This window comes from Dermacentor andersoni, chromosome 1 (genome assembly GCF_023375885.2).
Source record: "Dermacentor andersoni chromosome 1, qqDerAnde1_hic_scaffold, whole genome shotgun sequence".
Classification (NCBI taxonomy): domain Eukaryota; kingdom Metazoa; phylum Arthropoda; class Arachnida; order Ixodida; family Ixodidae; genus Dermacentor; species Dermacentor andersoni.
In genome coordinates, this window is record NC_092814.1 from 35,926,783 (window position 1) to 35,952,972 (window position 26,190).

The window sequence follows — 26,190 nt, forward strand, 5'->3', positions numbered from 1 at the left end:
CTACAGGTCCGACAAGTGGTTGTTACTTGTGTATATCGTTAGAGGAATTAGAAGAGAGATACATCATTGGGGGTTTCCATCCCACACCTCCTGTGAATCCACCGCTCTCAACCTCAACGAGGAAGCCCACTGCGTCGCACGGTCTCACTTACCGCGCTCGCGAAGAAGCTTCCCCCGAAGGAACGGGAAGGGAGGCCTGGAAGGCGAGGGGCGGTATGTTCAGATTCTGTGATGTCACCTGCTTCTACCAAAAGTCGAGGTGCAGATTCCCACATCCTAGCCCCAAAGTAGACAGATCTCAGGCGGTTGATTGAAGGAAAATTCAAACCATCACCTTCCCCAACACGGTGCACCTACATCGCCTCAACCCCGAACTGTACCCAGATGACTTGTAGACAGAACACGCCACCCTAGAACACATTCTGTGGGAATGCGCCCATGTACAAGATAAAAATGCAGTCTCCTCAGAACAGCTTTGGACGCGGTGGAAAGCCGCGCTGATCAGCTCAGAGCTGCAAGACAAACTATGGGTCATCCAGCGAGCTCGAGAGGCGGCTGGGAGACAGCGTCTCTCTATATAAACCGCCTCTGGCGCGGCCTATGCCCAGGCCTCAATCCGCTGGTTTCTTCAATAAAGTTGTTTCCCTCACTCGAATGCTCACTTCTGCCGGAACATCAGCGAAGATGTCCGATAGTTTTCCTTCTTTATTATTTTGCCAACGATCGCCTAAATTCTTACTTTGCATTAGAAAATATTCCGTAATTTCCCTGTCCTTCCATGCACCCAAGTCCGGTCACCATTCTGGTGGACCGTGTTTGTGACAGGTCCGCACGCCAGACTCAGCGGTCGACAGGCGCGCGTCCTCGCCGCAGGGCATCGGCACGTGATACCTCTGGCCTCGCGAGCACGCGAGCTCCCCGGGAACCGTCAGCTGGGAAACAAAAGCAGTCATGATGGCAGCGACCTTGCCCAGTCTTGCATGTGCCTCTGGTGCAAAGCGCACCGCACGCCATCTCCGACGATTGTCAGAACGAACGGAGTAGAATGAATAACCACGCAGCTCCTTCCTTTGCACCCTATCCGGTATGCTTATAATGTTGAATTCCAATGGTAGATCGCGAGCGCTCGGCCGGATCACGAACGAAGCGCGTCGCTCCGACTGAGATCACTCTCATCTGCTCTCACCATATCTGCGAAGGGAATGCGTGCGCTCCCGCGGGGGCACTTAGTACAGGAAAACCAAGTGAGAGGGCGCTAGAATAGAGAGAGGAACAAGCGCTTGGAAGCGCAACCCACCACCCCATTTCACTGTCCGTGTCAGAAGAATCATCACTCGACTTGGAAATTGTACTGTCTGAGTCGGAGCTGTCTAGGAGCGCGAACAAAATCGCACGGCGCGAAGCGGCGTCCACGTTTCCCATGTCGTCCATAGCTGCCCGCGACCGGAAACAGGCGACCGTGACAGGAAGCAGAGGCGGGTGAAGGAAATACGTCACGAGGACTTCCGGTCAAATCTGCCGATTTCGGCGGAGCAAATATTTTTGCTCCACGGAGCAATCCGGGATCAGCGGCTGGTCCCAATCTGCCATTGGAACACACAGCTCACGCTCCCATTCTGCCATTGGAATAGGATTGCTCCATACAGAGCAGAAAAACTTGATCTGGATCTGCCATTGGAATTCAACATAACCAGGACAAACGGAATGTCATATGCGACAAGCTCAGCGCGCTCTCGTTCTGCATACATGACGTCGGAGGAAGTGCGTGCTTGGATAGAATGCACAAGCGAATACACTTGAACCCCGCGCAGTAAACTGGCTGGGAGTCGGGACCGAGCCAAATGTTTACTGTATAGCGGAAGCTCTACCGCCTACCTGCGCAGTCAATCCAATAACCTTGCTTCTGCCAACAAGAGTGCGTTGTCGATATTGACCGAAAAGATTATCAACAGGTCAGGTGAGCATGTAGGATTACGAAGTGACAGATCCCAACACGAAGTTTACCAACATATGCTGGTTTTAGTTCTTCAGTAAATAACCAGCGTAAAATAAATTAAAACAGTCTTAGGGAAGCAGCAGCCGCAGCTACACGGTCCGGTGATCCGTAAATAGCGCAACAAGTCTGGTTCCGCTATCTTGCAGGGGCACGCATGTATCCGCCTTGCTGCGAGGAAAGACACCCCAAGCCAATCTGAGAGAGCTCTTAGCTGCTCATGTCGAGGCCAAAAATACGCGGGGCGAAGCCGTGGAAGCAGTACCTCGCTGGGCGAAGCGGAGGCACGGCGACATCTCCGTCAAGGTCACGTGGCAGTGGTGCCGACGAGTATCGCCACAAGCATAGAGAAACAGCGGAGAACGAAGCATGCGCAACGCGGATGCAGTTGATGGGCGCTGAACTAAAATGCAGCAAAGCTTGGCTAAGCGCTGTGCAATAAGCGGTGCTGACATCGAGGCACCCTATTGTGCACCTTTGCACCACTCACGTAACAGTAGCCAAGGTTTTACTATGTGTTATGGGAGAACTCGATTATAAGAATGTTTGGCAAAGTTATTGAGCAACTTGTATAATTATTGCAATAGAAATTATAGAAACACTTCACACAAATTCGCGGCGTCGGCGCCGCCTTGATGTTCCGTATAAAATCCAAGTGCGATGAGAACCTATCGCCTCACGCGCCGTATTCCCGCGCGCCCAAAGCTGGAGGTCACGTGATCAAGCGCTCTATGGGATGAGAGCGTGCGTCTCCTTCTTTCCGATTCGGTGTCCGACGCACCGGAACGGCAGCCGGAATCGAGGTGTTTTGCCGTGCCGAAGCGCCGGATCGGTCGCCCGGCGTGCGACAAACCGGGGCAGATTTCCATCGTTCGAAGCGTCTGACACCGCAGCGTCGTTTGGCCGCAGCCAATGACAGCGCGGCTGGCATGTGACGTTCTTTGACGTTCCCTCCGCAGGCTGGCCGGCTTCTCGCCGTCTTTTTTCTTTTTTTCTTTCCTTGCCTGCTGCGGTTTGTTTCCGACACGAAATAGTTACCAGTTCAGTAAAATTCTCTCGAACGTGTGCCTGGTTCTGCAAAGCAGCGCCTAGTACACTAGTACTAAGCAACTGGCGAGATCGGGAGCCGCGATGCGAGGGCATTTCGCGAGCAGACAGCACACATCGACCGTCTGAGCGAGGCTGCTCGCTTCGCTTGCACGTTTGCCCTTCGCAACGACTGCGTCAAGTAAACCAATTGTATTTAATTATGGGTGACCTAAGTGTACAGTGTTCATCGTTTTGGCAAAAATAAGCGCTCTTCGACGAGCTTGGGCTCGTCGAACAGCGCGAACAAGACGACGACGGAGTGAAAGGACACAGGACGAGCGCTGCCTGTTAGCGGAGCCGTCAGTGGACAACGCGCCTTCGTGAAGTGTTCTGTCATTCGCAGGGGCATAATTTTATTGACAGTGTTCGCGTAAAGCGAAGTAATATTGTGCAGAGTTGTTTATATTGCGTTTCTCGAAGCGGATATGAAGCCATCCGAGCGTACAAGCTGGATCGTCGTATGCCGCATGTAGCGCGGCACGACGGATCGGACGCCGAATTCTGTCTGTCTCCTCACGGCCGGACTCGACTCACTCGCTCCTCCGCGCTCGGAGAGAATCGAGTCCGGCCGTGGTCTCCTGCTACTAACCAGGCTGCATTTTTACAATTGCTAGAAGGTACAACCAGGGCCGGATTAAGAAAAATGGGGGCCCTGGGCTAATGCGCATGCAGGCCCCCTTTCCCTATACTGACCCCCCCCCCCCCTCTGTCGCCTGCTACGCTACTGGAAATATGCCATGTTTCATTTTAATTCCACCAAATTAAAAAGAACGAAGTCCGATCAACGGGATTATTATTATTGTTATTATTATAAGGAAAACAACAAAATTTGCTTGAAACGGGTGCTGTTGAAACACCAACACATATGTTCACTTTGTGATTAATCTTCATTCTGTTTTCAGCAAAAGCTAGGCTTTAAGGAAAAGTTTAGTGTACTCAAGACGAACAAGAAGGTAGAAAAGACAACACAGCTCAGATGTCGATCCTTCTGAAGCTAGGCTTTGTTTGCATCACTAAGTTTAATCCCGTGAGGAGACGCATGGTTGTATCCAAATCATTCTTTATTAAAATTCAAGCATCAGACTGCAGTAATCGTTATACACGTTGCTCTATAAATATGTAATAGATATATACAATACTTAAGGCAATACAAACACCATAAAAATGCAGTAGAATACAGATGAAAATCACCAACTGTAATTACAAAATATTATTTGAAAATATTTTCGTTAAAGGTAAGACAAGCAAGGACGACACCAAATAAACTTGGCACTATCAAGAACAACAAAAATACAGTTCTTTATAAGCACGCTAAATATCACAAGAAGAACAAACAAGAGACGAACAACAAAGATTTGCATATCTTGAATTACACTGCTCAGCGTTTCATTGGCAACGTGGAGGCTGGGAGGCGACACAACGAAGTTATTGGAACTATTCATGTATAGCGCAAACATTAAAAATGGCATCTTTAATATGGGATCTTTCGCGCCTTCGCTTTGGCGAAATCAGATATAGTCTGTTCGAAGGATAGATCGCGGAGGAGGTCACTTTCAATGGACATGATAGCAAGGAGTTCACCTTGTCGTCAAGGAGGCTCGAACGAAGGCGATGTTTTATCAGCGACAACTTGGAAAACGATCGTTCAGTCTCACAGTTTGCCACGGGTATGCTTAAGTACATTCGCAAAGCAATAGAAAGGTTCGGAAACACATCAATAAGCTTTCTTTCGTGCAGAAACTTCATTATTCCCAGGGGACTCGTGTCCTGGCACACGAAGTTGTGCAGAAAGTTCGCAAACTGAACGATTTCAGCGGAAAATGCTGGCTCCAAATAATTTTTGTAGTTTTTTACCAACTTCTCAGCCTGCTGTGCCAGAGAGGCCTCGCTCCCAACTTCTGTCAGCAATTTTAAGAATCCGAACCTTTCGCAGAGTTTAGTGTAGGCAGCCTTTCGCACTCGCAAAGCAGAGCCTAGACTGTCAAGTACAACATTGCAGGTCTCTACGATAAACTTTTTTCTACCTTGTAGCGAACTATCGCTTTTTCCGTCCGGGTGCTTACTCAAAACGATGCGTTTGCCCTCATCCTGATAACATTGATTGGTACTTAGCGTGCGTGCTCTCTCTTCGAATGTATCAAAGAGAGGTCGCAAAGAATTAACAAAGCCTTCTAGAGAGCTCAGCTGGTCTGCAGCACTTGAAATGTCTAGGCCTGGTTTCTGAATTGCTACGCTCGTATTGTCAAAGCGCTCCAAGATTTCACTCCAGAAAATCGCCATGAATGGAGTCTCTAGTTTAGTCATTTTCTTGAAGAGAGTGCGCTTCGTTCCTAGTGTCACCTTTTTCTTCCTCGTTCTTTGATATAGCTTCAAGGCAACACAAGACTATGATTACATGATTCAGCGTGTCTTGACCACCTGGTCTCAGAGAGACTTTTCAAAACAACCTGCTGGCCAGTTCTGCCCATGCTGTCCAAAAGATACCTTCATCGCTTAAGTGAGGCAGCAAAGAACACATACAGGCTCTGAATTACAGTGAAAAATTTGACTGCCTCAAGGCAACTGTCAACGCTACACGCGCCAACTAAGTTCAGTGAATGACCAGCACACGGGACGTAGACTGCCAATTCGTTCAGGTGTTTGATTTGAGCTTGCAGTCATTTGTATTTTCGTGACATATTACTCGCATTATCATAAGCTTGGCCCCTACAATCATCAATTGAGATGCCATTGGTCGTCAAGAGGGACATCACGGTATAAAAAATATACAAGCAGGTGTGCGATTCAATTGGAACAAACCCAAGAAAGCGTTCGTACACTTTCTCATTTAAATAGTTTCGTAAAACTACTGACAGCTGGTCAACGTGAGTAAGGTCTGGAGTCGAACCAACAATTAAAAGAAGTATTTTGCGCGTTTCACTTCGTCAACGAGACGTTCCTTGACAGCCTTTGCGATATGCTCGATAAATTCATTACAAATGGTTTTTGACAGATACGATGGGTGACCTTTCCTTTGTACCCGTAGCGTTTGATGTGCTCCTCTAGAAAGGGATCAAACTTGGCAATGGCCTCAAGCACTCCCATATAATTGCCATTTCTCGGTGAACCAAAAATCTCCTCACTGCCCCTAAACGCTAGGTTGCGCTCAGCTAGAAGCTTAACTACAACGACTACGCGCTACAAGACTAGAAGATGCTTAACCAGCTCCTTGTGAATTGTGCTGCTCGAGTTAGAGCGGGCGAGCCATGCTACGACGTAGTTCCGGTGCTCGACGCTATTTTCATGTGCGCAAGCCTTTTCTTCTGCTTGTTTCCAATCAGAAAAGCCGTGCGTGGTGAAAGCATTGGGGTTTCTTGAAATCGAAAATAGTTTGCACATGAAACAGTAAACGGAACCTTTGTACTCCGAGTACATTAACCAGTGTCGCTCGTACGCCTACCCATTTACAGCCTTTCGCACGAATAGATGAGGTGACATATAGCGTTTCTGAGTTTTGTATTGCCTTTCGGAAGACGGAAAATTTTCTGCCCGATTTTGAAAATACAATGGCCCTTTCTCAAGGCATACACTCCGAAAGCTGTCAGTAATAAGGCCCGGCCACTTAGCAGGGTCACTTCGGAGAATCTCGCAACGTACCTCTTGCTGCGGGGATGTCTGTACTTCTCTGTTGCCGCAACGAGAAGCCGTCTCATTCATCCTCTCGAGGCACACTTTGTGGGTCGTAACATGATTATTTGAAGCCAAACTAACAGGACACAAGTGAGTCGGTTCTTGGAGTGTTGTTTCCTGGCGCTCGTCAGTAGAAACAGGCTCATCGGGGAGGTTTGGTACCTGTTGATCAGCAGTAGTAGAAATCGGGCGTGGCGGACCTGACCGAGGTTGGCACCGTTTTCACGGGATCCAGACAACCAAGATGAGTCAAACCTTGCTTCTTGCCAGGAAATCGTGGTGATGGAGCTGGCAAGTCCTCCACAGAAGCACAGTCGGTACTATTGGGAGTTTAACACGGACTCTGGGTAGAGCGATCATACTGCTCCGCGGAAGCTGCATTAAGTAGGTACTTTGTCATCTTTGGTAGCTTATTTTCACGCTCTTCTCTTTTTTCGTTTAGACTTTTCTCGTTTAGACTCTTCTCGTTTAGACGCACCACTTTGATGCTTCCGACCGAGCATTTTCGCATGAATGGATGCTAATTGTTCACCGGGCACTTCGTCAGTCCGACGCGACCGCAGGTGTCCAACGGTGGCCGTCCCGATGACTGGCGCACGCTGCCTGGATGGTCCGTGGCTGGCCGAGAGTGGTGCGTCCCCCGGGAGCTCCTCAGCGGGCGGGCTTATGCAAGCTTAACCGGCGGCTCGGGGCTAAATCGCAGCCCGCGATAACTTCCTTGTATAGACGCGCGCAGCGTCTGTCTGTTACTAGCGCCAAAGCAGGCTTTCACATACGCATAGAGTTCCTTGTACAAATTCTCTCCTTCTCCGTACAAACTCACTCCTTCTCCCGTTCCGGTCTCGGCTTCCTATTGGCTAGGAGCATTCGTCTTTTCTGGGAGGTTCTCGATTTTTCTTTCGCCCCGTCGACGCCGAGCGCGAGAACGAAGGGGAGAGGGCAACTCCTGGCGCGGGCGAAGTCACGCGCCCTCCGTCGCCTCTGAGTCATCTTTTTCTACTTCTTGCCCGAAGAAGGTTCCAGCTCGGGGAGACCACTGCGGTATAGACCGTTTTTTCGTAGGCGCCGCCATATTGTGAACGCGGTGGCGCCGCCTATGAGCAGCGCCATACTGGCTTGGGTGAAAGCGGTCTTTTGCATGGCAGGTATACGCTCGGCGGTAGGTTCTGGCGTTTGTTTTCGCGGTCGTGCGGTCTGTTTAGTATGACGTGCGTCTTCTACGTGGTAAACGGTTCTGTGAGACGTGCTGAAGTGGTTTAAGGCGTCATGGCCGGAATTTCTGCTGGCGTTGAGGTGGACGGAACACGCAGCGCGATGTGTGCGCGCATATATGAGCCTACAATCAGCCTCGGAGATCAATTGTGTATTTCCGAATGTTCAAATCACTAATGTGACCTATTGCAGTATTATCCTCTATTTCTAAGCTGCGATTTAGGAGCCATGAAACATACGCGACGATCGCAACAGCGTGGGTACCGTTCTGCTACGATAGGAGCTGTGCTGTTATTATACTTTGACAAGCGTTCAAACTGTTCGCTGCAGGTTACATTGCGTGACTACTTGGTTGGATGAATGAAGCTTCCACCCATGAATAAAATAGTTTTGGCTAGTAATAGCAGCATACCTTACAGTCTGAATTAGGCTTGTCCAGCAAAGGGACCGTTTACGAACTGCGCGAGCGTCCTAAGCAGTAGTAGGTGCTGGATTACAGATATATTTGTTCTATATAGCGCATGGTCCAAGCATACGGCATCAGCGGTTGTATATTTATAAACGTTGTGCGGCGTTAGCCCGTTTTCTCTTGATTTTTAGAGAAAGAGGATGATAACCGATTTTTTTTTTCGGATGTGTTCGTTCAGTTCTCTACGACGCACTCACACGTATTACGGAAATTTGGCGCTCAAAAATAGCCATCGCATTCTTTTTATGCGAACCCTCTCATACATTATGGCTGTATACAGGCCAAATAGGCAATGCCAAAGCACACAGCTTATATATGTGTCGTGCTGGCTCACCAACCGCAGTGATCGCTGTGTTGAGCAGCGCCACGGGCCTCATGCAGCAAGGCTAGCGTAGACATATGGTAATTTCAAGCATACTAGCCTTGAAATGCGTGAGAACTATGCCAGTGTATCACAAATATTTGATAGCGCCTGCCGCACAGATGTTTCGTGGTTGCCTTAGGTTGGCCGTGCACGAGCATGCGCTCTTATGTTTTATGTTTTACTCCCTACGCCAAACGATCAGACAGAGAGAGAGAGAGAGAGAAAGCAAGGACAGGAAAGGCAGGGAGGTCAACCAGAAGAGTATCCGGTTTGCTACCCTACACTGGGGGTGGGGGAAAGGGGAATAGAAAAAGGAGAAAGGGAGAGAGTGAGCACTGAGTACGTCTGGGCGGGACACTATGCACAGGGACACTATAAGCGGTCTCTTAAACCGGTGCACCTCAAGTATTGCAGTAATGCACGATTCGCTTTTCGTGCCAGTGACGGCTGGGGCCACGGTCCGAGTATCTTTGACTCGGTGAAAGGTCGTAAGTCGAGTCGGTGCAAAGTTTCCCGCAGAGGGAGGCGTTGTACATCGTAGCGGGGGCAGGTACACAATAGGTGCTCGATGGTCTCCTCGCACCCACAGGAATCGCACATCGGGCTCTCGGCCATTCCCAAACGAAAGGAATATGAGTTTGTAAACGCTACTCCCAGCCACAAGCGGTACAGCAAGGTTGCTTCACCGCGGGAAAGGCTAGATGGCACTTATAGCCGTAGCGTGGGGTCCAGTTTATATAATCGGCAGTTGAAGGCACCTGAACTCCATAGATCTTGCGACTTTTTGCGTGTATGTAGGCGAAGTTCCCTGGCAGCGTCCGACCTCGCCAAAGGTATTGAACGCGTCTGGGTATCTTCGTGGGCAGACCGGGCAGCCTTGTCTGCTAGGTTGTTGCCGACAATGCCACAGTGGCTCCAGGAGAGGTTGCGGTCAATGATTACACCCAGAAAGCGATGTGTCTTAGAATAGGATACCGCTTGACCATTGATTGAAACAGGATACGATGACATTTGCTTGCGCGTAAAGCCAACCAATGCGCACTTTTCAGTAGACACGCTGAGGCCTTGTTCTCGTAGATAAGATGCCGTCATGGTTGCCGCCCGCTGAAGCCTGGCTCGTACCTGAGGTCGAGTCACCGCAGAAGCCCAGATGCAAATGTCGTCGGCGTATATTGAGACGTGAACTGACCGCGGTAGGCACTCCGCTAGTCCTACCAAGACGAGGTTGAACAGAATGGGGCTCAACACTCCACCTTGCGGCACACCACGCCTGATGTAATGTTCCGAAGTTGGGCCGTCTTCAGTCTGTAAGAAAAAGCACCTCTCAGTTAAATAGTCCAGTATCCATTGATAAATCCGGCCACCAACTCCAACGGCCTCAAGCGAGTTCAGTATGGCCTCATGGGCACGTTGTCGTATGCTCCTTTAATATCTAGAAAAAGTGCCACTGATAGGCGCTTGAGGCTTTTTTGATTTTGGACCCAGGTAACGATGTCAATGACGTTGTCGATGGACGAGCGACCTCGACGAAAGCCCGTCATGGCGTCCGGATAGATGTTGAATCGCTCTAGGTACCATTCCAAGCGAGCAAGAATCATTCTTTCCATCACTTTACCGACGCAGCTCGAAAGCGCAATCGGACGGTATGATGAGAGCTCAAGCGGAGACTTTCCAGGTTTCAGAATGGGGATCAAGCGGCTTGATTTCCATTGTCTAGGAACGGCGCCGTTCTGCCAAGACTCATTGTAGTAGCTTAGCAGCTCATCACGTGCGTCATGTCCAAGGTGGCATAGGGCAGCATACGTGATGCCATCAGGTCCTGGTGACGACGAACGTTTGCAGGTCGCCAACGCAGCATCAAGCTCTTCGAGTGAAAATAGCACGTTCATTTCTGGTACACGTGCCTCAGGGATGTCATTCAATGCTGCATCAGTAATGATGGCCACGGACCCAGCAACCCGTGCACAGAACTCTTCAGCCACTTGAAGTTCCGAGCGGAGTTGGTAGAGGGCCAGAGCAGCGAAGGGCTTCCTTTGATGCGGAGATGAGCGAAGTCCCCTAACAGTTCTCCATATGTGCGAGAGCGATTTTCGGGGATCAAGCGACTGACAGAAAGGTTTCCATCGCTTGTCATCCAGTTTATCTATACGACGCTGTACTTTCTTCTGTATGCGTCGTGAAGCCCTCAGATCCAAGACGGACTTCGTGCGCCGATACCTCCTCTCCGCCCGTCGGCGTTCCGCACGAAGCCTCTCCAGTTCCATATCCAAGTCTGTTCGCCTTGCTGACCTTGTGAGCGAGCAGATGGATGATTTCAATGTCTCTGCGATTGTATCTTCGATAGTGTGTGAAAGGCCTTCTCGACATATGCGTCATCCATATCCTTCTTAAACTTTGTCCAATCAACTGTACGCAAGACAGTAGAGGAGCGTTGCTCAACTCCTCTGATCTTTATGTATGTTGGAATATGGTCACTTCCATGTGTTTCAATGTCCGTAAACCAGTGGACGCTCGAGGCAAAGCGCCGTGACACCAAAGTTAAGTCCAAGCAGCTACTATAGGTGGTGCCTCGCAAAAACGTAGGGCTGCCGTCATTCACACAGCACAAATCATGGTCGGCAGCAAAGGAGGCGAGACTCCTGCCTTTGGAATCAATTTTTGTGCTTCCCCATAGCTGGTGATGCGCGTTGAAGTCACCTGTGATAACCCAGGGGCCATTGTTCATCAGTAATATTTTCTTGAGTCGTTCGCCGTCAAAGTGGCCCGCTGGGGATATGTAGGCTCCAATTAGTGTGAATGACACATCTTTCTTTTGGATATTCAGGCAGACATATTGGTTGTCGTCGTGAGGCTCTACCGCGTTAGCGACATATGTAATGTCCGTGCGGATGTAGATGATTACTTTCGTGCTCGCTCCGCATGTGGACGAGACGAAAGATTCGTAACCGGACAGTCTGAGTGGAGTTGATGTATTTGGTTCGCAAATGACCAGTATGGGAAAGCGATTTGTAAAAATGAATTGGCGAAAGTCTGCTATGCGGGTCCTTAGACCCCTAGCATTCCACTGAAAGATCGACGCACTTTTAACTTCAGTGCGGAAGGGGACTATTGGTCGAGCCATGATGCTTAAACGATGCTAGCAAGCACTGGATTTAGTGCATCCAGTATTTGCAGAGCACTTCGAGCTGCTGGGGTTTGCAGCTTGTTCAGTATGATGCGCATTGTATTAATTAGCGATTGCAGCATATCAGCTACCTGCTTGTCTTGGTCGCACAAATCACTGACAGTAGACTTCGGGGGTAGTCCAGCAAAATTTTGCTGTGATTCTGTCGGTGGATGCTGTCGTTTCGGTAGAGCCGGCCAAGATTCTGCAGGTGTGGTCTTCTCAGTTGCCTTGTTCTTCGCGGTCCTTTCGACAGTGACTGGCCCGGGCGGCAGAGGAGGAGGAGGTGTTGTAGGAAGTGGCATGCGCGTCGCAGAGACAACAGCCTTCCTTGAGGGGCGCCGGCGACGGGAACGTCGCTTCCTGACTTTTTCGGCGGCTTCGCGATGAGATGAATGATCTCTCGCCATCTCTTTCAAGATAGCCATTTCCTTCTTAATATGCGGGCATTTCCTCGAGGAAGCTTCGTGTGACCCTCCGCAGTTTGAACATTTCATTACAGTCGCGCCACATTTATCTGCAGCGTGGGGCTCGGCGCAACGGGGGCATGCTGCCTGATTTTCGCAGACGCTGCTCACGTGTCCCAGTCTCATGCATTTGCGGCACTGAAGAGGTTTCGCAATGAAAGGCCGCACTGCATGTCTGAAGTGTCCCACCTTAACATGCGAAGGTATATATTTACCCTTGAATGCAATCTTCACGCAGCGTGAACTGCCTAGCCGCTTAACATCAACAATGACCTCATCATTGGCTGGCTTGATAAGAATCGGCAAGTCGTTATTAAGGATGGCGACGTCTACGTCGTAGATAACGCCACTGACTACATCAGATCCCCGAGGGATGTAAGAGCGCACCTGAATGCCATCGATGTCCGTTACGCTGCGTAGAGTGTTCAGAGCAGCCGCATGTTGGACATCAACCGCCAGTAGATTTTTCCGAGTGTTGACTCGAATGTCCGATATTTCATTTGGCACCAGGGCTTCCAGTGACATCGACACAGATTGCCTGTTGAGTAGCTTCATGTTGACGGTGGGAAGCAAGGGCACAAATATGATGGTATTGGCGTCCGGCCTCTGCGTGTGTCTTACTGTTTGCGTGCTTGACGATGAGGACGTCCTGGTGTTTCTTCTCTTCGCTCTGCGGCTCTGCACCAGCTGGAAGTCGTCATCGGAAGTGTCCTCGCTGCTGAGAGAGTAGACATGGGTGTCCTCGCTGTCGCTGTCGCTCTGCTGACCGTTCCGCTTCCTGGAGGCGGCCGCCGCTGACGCCGCCGTCGCCGGCAGACGTTTGGGGTCGTCCACTTCCATCACGACCGAGCAGGGAGCGAGGACCAGCGGATGAACTTAGATTTTCACAGAAATAAACTGGAGCAAGGAAGAACAGCTCTGTGTCAAAAACACTATGTAATGCTGGTAATACAGAGACGCCGGTTTTCTTTGTTGAATTAAAATCGATGTAAGCAAAATAGTAAACAACACATACACGCACCGCGACTGATAATGCGCGTACACCGCGGCTGATTATGCGAGTCACATTTTTGCGCCCCCAAGACATATTTCTGCCTACTGTAGTTACCGATGCACCGAAAGGCTTCCCTGACGACCTTATATGAACGAACATGGCGTAAATTTCACAAAGTAAGATCTAAAACATCTCGAAATCGTTCCGCAGCACGCGACAGCAATACTTTCAAGCAGCGCCGCGCCGGATCGCCCAAGCCAGAGAGGAGGAAAGGCTCTCCGCGCGCCCTATCCTCCTCGCCCGATGAAACGGTCTATATTTTTCCTTCAAAAAAAAAAAAAAAGCATCATTGATTTTCCCGGGGGAGCTCTCCTGTTTGAGTGAAATAAACGCACAGCGCCTTAGGAACCACGGCTGAACGCGATTGCCTTATGTCATACCGTGAGGATTATTGGCTTTGCGTCTCGTCCACGTTAGCTTAAAATGCGTTAGGGTGCCGCGGCGTATTCTGATAGTGGTTACGCCGTGAGGATTGCCTTTGTGTCTCGGCCACGTTATGCTACGTTAGGTTAACGTTAGCTTAGGTTGGGTTACGTTAACGTTACGCTAGATTAGCGTAAAAGCTGTTAGGGTGTCGCGGCGTATTCTCACGACCGTGACGTCGTCAGCATTATTGTCTTCCTGTCTCGGCCTCGCTTGGTTAGGTTAACGTTAGGTTAGGTTAGCGTAAAACGCGTTAGGGGGCCGCGGTGTATTCTCGTCGCCGGTGCCCTTTCACGGGCGACCCGGGCGACCTTAACCGCGGTTAACGTAACCGGGTTTATCGGTAAACGCGGTTAGCGCGGTTACACTGGAGGCGAAACTGCGGTTGACCGCCGACCGAGCTTGGCGACCTCGGTTTAGTGTAACCGACGTTTTGGAAATGGGCAAAATGGCGGACGGTACTTTTCCCGAGTGCAGCGCTGGCGCTTCCCAGATATCTTCCGAAATGCGTATCATTTGGCCTGACGCGCCAACTGAGGCACTGATACGCATTTGGGAAGATAATGTGGCCGCTCTGCGCTCAAGTAGTCGAAATGCGCGCATCTACACCGAGATGACGGCTACGCTCACGCCAGTGTTCCCGCCGGTGAAGGACCATACTTCTTACACGTTGAAACTCTCAAGTATGACAATTGTTTCGCTGAAAAATATCATCTTTATACCACTGTAATCCACTGTAAATGTAATGTAAATGTACCACTGTAATCCACTTATACCACTGTAAATGTCGAAGAAAAATTATTCGAAATGAAGCCTGTACGTGAGATCACGTGACGCGTCATAAGCCATTAACCGTGATCGGGATAGCCCATGTAATTCTGGCGGACTACGGTTCGTGTTAACCACGGTTGAGCGAGTTAATCACGTTTAAGTTTAACTGCGGTTAAGCTGCCCGTGTAACTAGGCTATTAGAAGGCAGAGCGCCTTCTAGATTTTCAATATATGCGGACCGGCCTCTTCCACGGTCCCTGCTGCTCCCACGGAAACATCTGCGATGTTATCACCTGCTTCACCGCACCGGCAGCCAGTGTACGAGCGTAAACAAGCTCTAGCTCACTCCGCCATGCCGGCACGCCTAGGGACGAACGCCTACACGCGCTAACTTCTCCATAGTGTTACGATCGGCATGCAGGGGTGCCGACCTGCAAAATTTTCCCAAGCCCACTGCAGCTGCGGGGGTGGCGAGCTTCGGAGAAGCGACCTTAGAACCCTTCCCGACTCGCTGCGACGACTCACTTTGTAAAAAAACAATGCTCCTCGTCCACAGCCCGTCGGCGCCGCCATGTCTAGACGCGTTCGATGGGCCGAGTATGTTTTAGTTGAGCGTCTTTACGGTACGCTACGCTCCGAGCTGCCCCGCTAAAAGACCCTAATTTTCACGTTTTAGTTATACGTTTAGCGTATCGGAGCGGAGCTTTCGTAGTTGCAGCGCCCCCTAGCCAAATTCAGGGTAATTAAAGAAAATACCAACACCTATTGATCACTCTTATACAGTAAAACGTTATATGTATATATGTAACTTATTTCTCCATGAAGTATCTAGACGTGCGCTTGTAATGCGTTACCGGTCCATTTTATCCAATCGAAAATAAAGCGCCGCCTTGAGGAACGCCACGTGATTGCAAGCGCGCTTGCTTTCTGCAGCCAATCCTTTCTGACGCCAACGCTATAGTGCCTAGAATATTCTAGCACTATACCAACGCTAGGGTGGCTAGAAGGGTGGCCCTTCTAGCCACCCTACCAACGCTAGCCAATGCGCTGCGCAGCACGCTCCGCTCAGGCAGCTTCTAAGCGGACCCTGTTCCTCGCTCCGATATCCCGCTCACGGCTAAGCAGACGGCGCATGCGCATTCGCGCTTCCGCTCCGCTTAGCTGCTTAGCGGAGCGTAAACACGCTCAACCAAAACACTCTATTGTTGGTCGATTCACGGTCGCCTTTACGGTTGCTTGGAGCGAGAGAATTCCTGGAAGGGGATGTTTTGCGGTGCGGTCTCACGTGCCCCAAAAGTCGTCGGTCAATGGACAGATGCGGCGGCCACTGACTCCGAGGTCAACTCTGGGATCAAGAGGCGCCAAGAGGTAAGACCCTTGTCTGCGAGAACCCTCACACTTCGGTGTGTTCAGTGAAGCCTGTGCGGAAGTGAGTGTGTAAACTGTTTCCCTCAAAGGCGGGTCGATGACTTTGGACGCTCCCATTGGTCGAAGGTTGAACGGCAGACAGAGTGTTTTAAGGAGCCGTTTTGCGGCTGCTCAGTGTGCATTCTCTTTCATTCATGCTAGACTGATGAACTGTAACGTTCTCCATGTAGATACTATAAATAAATCCCATATTCCTCGTTCTCGATGGGAACAAGTCTCTCCCTTCAACAACGTCCTCAGCGTGGATGAGTTGGACGACGGCATGGGCCAGCTACCATCTATTTCATGCCCGACCTCAGCCATTACAATAGTGCCTAGGTAGAGTCATATATTCAAGGAGCAAAAGCCCCGACATTTTGGCTCTCGCACCCGCGCTGACTCGCTGTACTTACTATATTGTACAGTCGCAGCCACGTGGTCAAAGCCCGGCTATACGTGGCCGTCCGCGCGGTTGAGCGCATACACGGCCCGCGCGCCCTTTCTTGGAAGTAATCTGCAGCGGATGCAAAGGTTCAGCGAGCCGAGATGACTGGTGGCTTCATGTGCTCTGCCTTACAGTGCGCCTAGTTTTGAAGGTCGCGTAATCTAAAGTTTCGGGGACGCGTTGAAGCAAGACGCAGCACGAAGCGCTCGCTCCCGCTCCCGGCACTCATCACGCCAGCATTGTGAGAGCGAAGTGTTCGTGGTCATGGAGTGAGATCGGTTGATGTTTGCCTGTGTGCGGGTGGCACCATGCTTGCTAATTAGTAAGCGAATGTTTACTGCAGGCTGTATGACCGATAAACTGCGATTATTTCGTGTAGCTGTCTAATAATTTGGTGTCGCTATCACTGCTTCGCCTTTCAGGCGAAACCGACTTTTTGTTCTCTCTCTAATCAAGTAATTAGTTCATATTAGCTAAGTAACTTCGCCATCTTTAAATTAAAGGCCGAGCATCCAATTATAAAGCTGCAAAACACACTTCGAAACACGTAATTTAACAGCTTTGATTAAAAGCCTACGCGACTACCCGCCGCGATCGCAGGGAACCGGCGATCGCTTACCCGAAGCAAACGCTTACCCACTCAAGCAGCACCATATCGCCAGTCCTTCTCCACCGTATCCAGTCAGTTGTAAGAGGTGGTCAATCGCAAGTCGCCTCCAACTTGATCGGGATACCGGTCGGTCACCATGTCCGTGAGATCTCATTGCTGTCTACGAGTTGTAGGACGATCTCACCGCTGCCATCCAGTTGTAAGGTTTAGACGTTGTTCAAGGGAGGAACTTGCTCTCATCGAGAACTAGGAGTACGGGATTTATTTACAATATTTACATTACGACACGAGATACATTTCAAGTCTAGCATGACTCCCAAATGGAGCACGAAAGACGAAGCACGAAGTTCTAAGCACTCAGCACACAGTACGACGAGCAGCAGAAAAACGGCTGCTTAAGAACCCTATGTCCTCCCTAGATCCCTAAGAGAGGGAAAGCTGCCGTTCAACCTCCGTCCAATCGGACCGTCCAAAGTCGTCGTTGGAGGCGTAGTCGAACCGCCTTTGAGGGGGAGGGTTTACACACACACACCCACACTTTGGATTCACAGAACACACCGAGCGCGGAGAGCCCTCGTAGACATGGGTTGTCATTCTTGACCCCAGCCGGTGCCTCTTGATTGCAGAGCGGACTCCTCAGGTAGCCGCCGCGACTGTCAGAAGACTGTGACGAATTCTTGGGCCCGTGAAAACGCACCGCATACACCCTTTTGCAGGAGTCCTCTTGCTCCAAGTAGACCGTGAAGGCGACAGCAAATCAAGTAACAATACTCGGTCCGCCGAACGTGGCTAGCATTGCTGGCGTCGCCGACTCTCCGAAGGAGGTGTATGGTTAACTTTGCTGGCGTCGCCAGTTCTCCGAAGGAGGCGCATTATTGGCTCTCCAAAGCGACTTGTCGCAGCGGGCCGGGAAGGGTTCGAAGATCACTTCCCCCGCAGGATGATCGAAACAGCTGCAGCGGGCTGGGAAAGGTTCGCATGTCAGTACCCATGCAGGCCGATCGTAACACCATAGGTAAAACAGACGCGTGATAGCTAGCTGTCTGTCTGTGCGTGTGTGCCGAGCGAAGGGGAGAAAGGGGTAACGCTGGGAGAGGCCTTCGTACTGCTGTGGACATAAACATAGCCTGTTATGATTATTATGATGATATAGTTATGTATTTGAGCACGTGCTATCAAAAGACGTCGCACGAAACTAAATGCCTTTAAGACACAGGATGTCCTTCTCCAAATTAAACATGAGGTTCTCAGCAACATACCATACAACGGAGAACACATTTTAATGGCACTAGACATAAAAGGAGCTTTTGACAATGTAAGCCACGCGGCAATCCTGGAAGGCCTTAACAGCGTAGACTGCGGGAAGAAAGTACACGGATACGTCAAAGCCTTCCTCTCCAATAGAACAGCAACAATAGGTTTGGGAGAGATTCGATCGCAAAACTTCCCCACACCAAACAAGGGGACACCCCAAGGTTCAGTAATTTCCCCGATACTCTTTAACATCGCAATGATTGGCCTAGGGCATAAACTAAGCAAAATCGAAGGCATAAAACACGCCATTTATGCAGATGACATCACCATCTGGGCCACTAAAGGCACGCTGTGCCAAAAAGAAAGCTATCTGCAAGAAGCAGCCACTTGCGTGGAAGAATACGTCGGGGAAAGAGGCCTTGAGTGCTCCACGGAGAAATCCGAGCTTCTGAGAATTGCACGGGGCAAGAAAAGTAAAGAAAGCCTTAACATATGGCTAAAGGGGCAGCCGATACCCGAAAGCCAACAAATCAGGATCCTTGGAATGTGGGTGCAATCCAACCAGCGCCGCACCCACACGCTGAAAACACTCAAGCAGTCAACAACCCAAATAGCACGCATGATCACGCGGGTGTCACAAACGAGATATGGGATGAAAGAAGGAGACACACTTAAACTGGTTGGCAACCTGGTGGTCAGCAGGGTCGCATACTCACTCCCGTACTTCAACTGCACCAAACAGGAAATACAGGAAGCGGACACAATTTTACGCAAAGCGTACAAAACAGCACTTCACCTGCCGAACAATACATCGACAGAGAAACTAATGGCACTTGGTTTAAGCAACACCTTCGAAGAACTAAAAGAAGCCCAAAATATCGCACAGCTCATGAGACTCCAGCAGACCAAAACGGGAAGGGAACTGCTAAGGCTAGGCTTCGCGGAATCAATCAAAAAAACCCAAAGAACGGAGGGGATTCCTGATGAATATCGGAAAACATACACTGTTAGCCCCCTACCCAAAAACATGGACCCAAACCTCCACACGGCGCGAAGGGACGCAAGGGCGAAATACGTCGAAAAGTACCTGGCCACAAAAAACACAACAGTATACACAGATGCTGCAGTATACGCCAAGCAAAGAGGCACAAACATAGTAAAGACAGCTGCGATAGTAATAAGCCAGGACTACAAAGAGATCAGCAGCGCGTCAATGAAGGACTGCTCGGTAACGGAAGCTGAGGAAATAGCCGTAGCTCTAGCGGCAGTGAAGGGCTACCGATCCGAAAGGTCTTTAACAATACTCACCGACTCTCAAACTACGTGTCGGAATTACATGAACGGCAGAATAGGACGCAGAGCGCTTCACATCCTCCGCTCCTGCAGGGCTAACAACAAAGTCAGGCATACAATTTTCTGGGTACCGGGACACGCTGGAATAGAAGGGAACCTAAGGGCGGACAAGGCAGCTCCAGAGCACACAAACCGAGCGGCCACAAGCACCGACCCTGAGGAACCCATACCAGTCAACCCAAGCTACTCAGACATTTTGAATTACTATAAGGGGGTCCGAATCAAATACCCTCCACCCCACAACAGCCTAAATCAGCATGAAGCAACCTCTTGGAGGAGGCTGCAAACAGGAACATATCCAAACCTAAACACACTAAACAAGATGTTTCCCACCCAGTATAGAGACATTTGCCCCTGGTGCGGCGCCAAGCCCACCTGATATCACATTACATGGGAATGCGTTCAGAATCAACAATTCCTTCAAATAAAAGACCCGAGTGCGGAGCAGTGGGAGAGGGTGCTCGCCAGCAGCGACCCGAAAGTCCAGCATGGACTAGTAAGGCACGCTCGCCGAGTAGCCACCCTCAGTGGTGCCCTGGAATAGGGGCGTCGACCCTGCGCAGATGGGGAAGAAGACCGTGAAGATGGCCGACCGCATCTGCCACCGCTAATTTCTAACCAATTAGAGCAAATAAAGTTTTTCCTCCTCCTCCTCCTCCAGAAAATCAACGGCGCAAGATAGACTCGAACAGAGAACACCTACAACAGAACGGACGCTATATTGCTTCAATGTTTGAGGAAAATTCATATTGTGACTGCTCTGACTCGTGCCTCTGACGTTCATGCCCTTCTATACATTAAATTTTCATTCGGCTTCATATGGCTCTTCATCGCTATCACGAACCGCCATGCCCGTTGCTTTATGCAACCCCAACTGTACATGTTCACACTTCGCGCTAAAACTCCATTTTAATCGAATGCAAAACAAATAAGTAATACGATCGCGAGCTATAATACGCGAGCGATCACACCCTTTCCCTCCTGCGGAGAGAAGGGACGTCTGTGATTGGCTCGCGCCTTGCGCTGCGTCTACTTCATGTATATAAAACCGCGCTGTAAGGGTCGCAGTGGCTGAATCGGTTAGCGTAGTGGTCTCGCATCCCGGAGGTCGGTGGTTCGAATCCGCAGCTCGACAAGCAAATCGTACGGCAACACCGATGCCGACACGTCATGCTATGCAAGCTTCGCCTGAAAATTTTGGGCAGAATACACACTTGATGTCTGTCCCTGTAAGCGAAGCCTCCTTCGGTGCATTGAAACACGGCATGCACAATGTACAGCTCTGTTTACGCATTACGGCGGGTCCATGGTTTCGGATCCGTGCGAGATTGAGCATATCGGTCTGCGGACGGTAAAGCAATACGCATGCTTTTAACGGCTTCCATGTAACTGACGATTTCTCTGGTGAACGCTAGTCATCTCGTCGTAGGTATCGCGTCCTCTAATACGGGCGAGCAGTTGCGAAACGTAACTGCTCTAGCCGAAAGACCTCGTGCGACCGATTTCCGCGCGTTAAAATTATGCGTATGCATCATAAACCACGTAAGTAAACAAAAATTCACCAGGAATTCCTATGGGAGTCACCTAAGTATGCGTCAGCATTGTGCCACTTGCTCGTCTCCACGCAGCCCGGTGTCATTATCAGTATTGTGAAACTTTATTCGACCAGTAAAAACGACAGCGCTGCGGCGACACGAACTGGTGCGGACGGCGCCGCAAGGAGCATTGATGACGCAAGCAAAGTACTGCAGGTGGCGGCGCCAGGTGCGCTGATGACGTTCCGACCATTATAAGCCGTTATCGGTCTTGAGCGCCTTATCCATCTGCGTCGAACAGTGACCAAACGTACTCGGCAGGCGGCACCGCCGCGTGGACCGTGCTTTGAAAGCGATCTGCGATACCGACAAGCAGTGGCGTAGCTAGCTTGTCTGGCACCCGGGGCCCATAGGTCTTCTGTCACCCCCCCCCCCCCCCGGGTGTAGCCGGCGGAAAGAGGGGTGTCTTCAGACGTATGTGACACCCTCCCCCTCACTGGCCCCTTGCACCCGGGGCCCACGCCTCCCCTCCCCCCCTCGTTGCTACGCCACTGCCGACAAGGAGTGCCGACTGCAGATAGCTTCGCGCACTGTGCTCTCACCACTTAGCGTTGAAGAGACACGCGGGCCCGTATCATGAAAGCGATCTGTGGAAGTGGCCGAGTGCCGCATGTGCTGATGGCTACGCGAGTGCTGTGTTCTCGCCGCTTCGTTGGCGTCGAAGCGAGAGGCAGCACGAAGGTGAATTCGCTCGCTGCAGCGGGCGCTACGTTGAGAGCGGTCGTCTTACGGGAAGGACGGACGGTTTTCTCGTTGGGTAAGGATATAGAAATGCTTACGCATTTAAAACATTATTGCACTTTTTTGTTAGATTATTAGTAGCCTTCAGTCCATCTAAGGTCGGTCGCTTGCCAATACGCCATTGCCAATTCGATGAAAGCAGTGAGGAATCTTTGATCCTGTGTTTTGAAGACTTGAGTCAGCCACTTGGCATTGGGGTCAGATTACAGTACCGATACTAAAGCAGCTACACTCCACACAGCTGGAACACGCGCAGAGGAAAACTGCTAGTAGCACTGTAACATGGTTGCATGCTTTGCAAAGACGGCATCCTGAGCAATTTGGAGGTTCTATTATTATTATTATTGGGCACTATATACCACGTGAAAAATGTTTAATGCTGTGCAAATAAGCACACTGTGGCACATCTTTTCAGACATGCGTTTTCTACAACACAAGGAAACCGGAAAATTGATTACACTTCATTTTAATCAGTTGCGCTTGCAAAACATTCTCGCAACACAAGAAACCACAGTACACGACGAGCACAATTATCGTGTACTACGCTTTTTTTTTTTTTTTGTTACGATAGCCTTTTCTCAAGCGCAATTCACCAAAATGAATTTGGGTTTCTAGGATCGTGGGCGAGCTCCACCACTGGAAAAGCTGGCGCCACCGTCGGTGTGACGTGACATGACGGATCACGTGGACAACAGTCGTGTCGGCTGCTTCGGAAGCGCCGAAGCGAGCTGAAAACGAAAGTTTAAAGTCCCACCTGCGCCGCGGTTCTGATTAAGTGGTGAGGCTTTACCGCCTTGGGTGTCACCTTGACAACATCTGAAACTACTATAATAGGTAGTGGCTGCCTTTGGAGGCGTGCAGCATGGTAGGCTACTGCTCGGTGCCGCAGTGCCGGACGTACGCAACAGAGCCCGGTGTTAGCCTTATTCACACGTAGTCGCAGGGCAAAGAGCTGCGTGAAGCTTGGCTGGCGAAACTTAGAACCGGCAGACAGCCATCGACTACAACTCGGTTATGCAGCAAGCACACACGCGAGAAAGATTTCTGCTACGGCGCCGGGACTGCGCGGTGTTCGGCGAGTAGCAGAAAACGCGCACCGAGACGCTCGCCCGCGCCCGCTGTCCGGCTGTCAGGACGGTTTGGTCTATGAACTTGTTCACTGGAACAAGTATGAAGTTCACTGGAACGGAAATGGAGCGGTAAGACGCACATTAAAGAAAAGCGTGGCATATTAACAAATTATGGGGTTTTACGTGCCAAAACCACTTTCTGATTATGAGGCACGCCGTAGTGGAGGAATCCGGAAATTTCGACTACCTGGGGTTCTTTAACGTACACCTAAATCTAAGAACCACGGGTGTTTTCGCATTTCGCCCCCATCGAAATGCGGCCGCCGTGGCCGGGATACGATCAAGGCGTGGCATATGGTCATGTTTGTGTTATGAATGCATTGGATTACAAAAAAGAAGCAGAGGGAAATCGCACGCTGAGAAGACCGATAAACATACAGTGCGACGCAACTTAAGAAATAATATTGAAATGTCCAAGAATATAGATGAAAAAAAATATATTGAATCGTCGCGACGGCACATCACAGTCGCCGTAGGCGCCGAAGTCTCTATAACGAAATTATTTTTGGACAGTTCTGACAGCGTACACGCAACAATGGTTGCTAGTGTACTGTCAAATGCTCATATGCTGCGGTTATGGTCTGCGGTCTAAAGCTAACGGCACGGTGCGAAAACACGCTCACAGCGAAAGCAAAATATTGTGCGCGGACATGCATGCAAACGCGGTCGGTCGCTGCGAACCCGTGCGATCGCTGCACTGAGGCTCCATTCCGTTATGCCCCATTTGGCTATACAGACAGCCTACTATAAGAACATATTTCACATAGTTTACTTTCAGCGTTTACCTACCTTTCACGCAAGAAGCCGGTTCGGGAGACTCCATCGCGGCGACCGCGCATAGTGGCGTTCACTGTACGCATTCGGTAAAAAGACAGCGTCTGTAAACGATCCCGTGCTTTCAGTTTGCCCAAGATTATTATATCGACAGTCAAAAACTTCCCTCATTTTGCGAGTACCTACATAAATGTCCAGGAGGGCTGCCGCGCAGTGTTCTTATTAAGCGCCGTAAGCGAAACCTATGGGGAGCGCGCCGCGTGATCCCTCATTTTACGCAAGGGAGGCGCTTCCGACAGATGGCGACTCCGTAACTCCTCGCCCCCAATATGTATGGCGGTTCGAGCAGTGCAATTAGAGTTCATGCCAATGTTGGAAGCGATCGAAACTCGTAGGAGGACGGTGTCTATATCGTGTAGAGGCTATTGTGACAGTGCTCAGCGAGTGTTCTATTCAGCTTGTTAATATAGCGGTAGCAGCACATATTTCAGGGGACAAATCTGTCGGCAGAGAAGCCTGCTGACAAACTTCAGTGTTTTCATATGAAAGAATTTGCAAAGGTCGCTGTAACACTAGACCGTCCTTCGTTGATTCGCAGGCCATGGCTAGAGCCTAAGGAGTCTTCCGGCGTTGCCATGGGCCCCTAGACTGCTGCTGAGCCATGGACCACCAGCGACGGGGCACCGTGCGCTCCATGCACGGGGGCGGCCGGTCGCGGCGGCCCTCGTCAGCCGTGGACTCCAAGTACCCGAGCATGGACCGCTCATGCGCCATCATCCTCATGTACGGCATCTACTTCTGCTACGTGCTGGCCTGCTTCGGTGCCATGCTGGCGGTGGCCGGCCTCATGTTGCACATCTCGAGCGAGCAGCCTGGCGCGCATGACAAGGGCAAGATCATCGCAGGCACGGGCATCGGCATCTGCGCCGTGTGCTTCGTGATCGCCTTCTACTGCCGCTCAGTGCGGCTGGACGAGCAGATCATGGAGACCATCAAGGAGACGACAGACGACCGCGAGTGGTCTGTCTTCAAGAACCCCAAGGCCGGCTGGTGGCACATGCGCTATGGCATGGCCGACCAGAGCTCCATCCGCTCCAGTGCCACCATTCAGTGCAATGTGCGGCCAGATTCGGCTGCCTCCACTTCGTCTGTTGTAGTCTACTACCAGACCAAGGGCCACGAGACTACGCCCTCCGAGGCTAGCCCCAGCCACTCGAACAGGATCAAGTGCAGCACGGACAGACTCTGAGCCGCCACCGCCGCCGTGCGCTCCTTGTTCGCGACGCTGCAGGCCAGAGCACCTTCCACGTGACTGAAACGTCGCGCAGACCGCATACTTTGGCCAAAGCCAGCCACAATGATTTCTTTCGATGGAACACCATTTGTCGTATATAGATTTTTTTTTACGCAGACGGTTTTCGCAGTCACTGTCTAAAGGTGAGGTGTACATAATTTAGGTAGGAGAAACAAAAGGTAGTAGTCATGTGCAATGAACTAAGCTTTTATACGTGAGAGTAGAATAATCGGTTTAAAAAAGTGCTAAAGATTTCTTGCTCCACTACAACACAAGTGAGTATAACAGTGCAATATTTCTGTTTTGTAATAATGGTAGAGTCTCAGCTAACACACGTCTACAGAACATTTGAAGTTGCACATTAGTTTTTCGTGACCCATCTCCTCAAGAATTGCAACCTAACGCAACTGTTAAGTTGCAAATACTCAGCGATAAGTAATCCCTGTTAAAAAGCAAAATGGTAAGCGTACAAGACGCTTCTTATTGATGGATGAGTGCTCTGGAGCAGTTTCTCAAAGTTTGAGTGAATCAGCAAGAACTGCTTTGCAGACATAGCTTCTGACAAGCATCAAGTGTCGAAAAAATAGTGTCACGAGGGTGGTAAATTCTTCTTTTAAAGCTTTATTTTTTCGCATGTGTGTATGTGCGTCAAAAAAATATTTGATAAGACGAACGTCAGATATTACTTGCATTACGCGAGTGACCAAATTGCGTCACCGACTGACGTAATGTGGCGTCACTGATTGCACTGTATTTGTGTATGTTTGGGTCTACTTTACGCAGGGAAACTAAAAAAATGCATGTCAAGACATTGGTCACTTTCAAATTCCGTGCAAGTAATATATTTTTTTTTAATAAAGAATAACTAGTCCCTAGCAAACGCTACCCCAATCTCGTATGTCAGGAGAAACTG

General features: G+C 50.2%; 1 protein-coding gene across 1 annotated transcript in view; it reads left to right on the top strand.

The window, feature by feature from the left end:
* LOC126545853 (uncharacterized) overlaps positions 1 to 25,395 on the top strand; it is a 96,808-nt gene extending 71,413 nt beyond the window's left edge. The window contains exon 2 of the mRNA XM_050193857.3: positions 24,582 to 25,395. Coding sequence (XP_050049814.1) covers positions 24,645 to 25,232 — 588 coding nt within the window. The 5' untranslated portion in view covers positions 24,582 to 24,644 and the 3' untranslated portion in view covers positions 25,233 to 25,395. The remainder of the gene's footprint in view (positions 1 to 24,581) is intronic.
* The last annotated feature ends 795 nt before the right edge of the window (positions 25,396 to 26,190 follow it).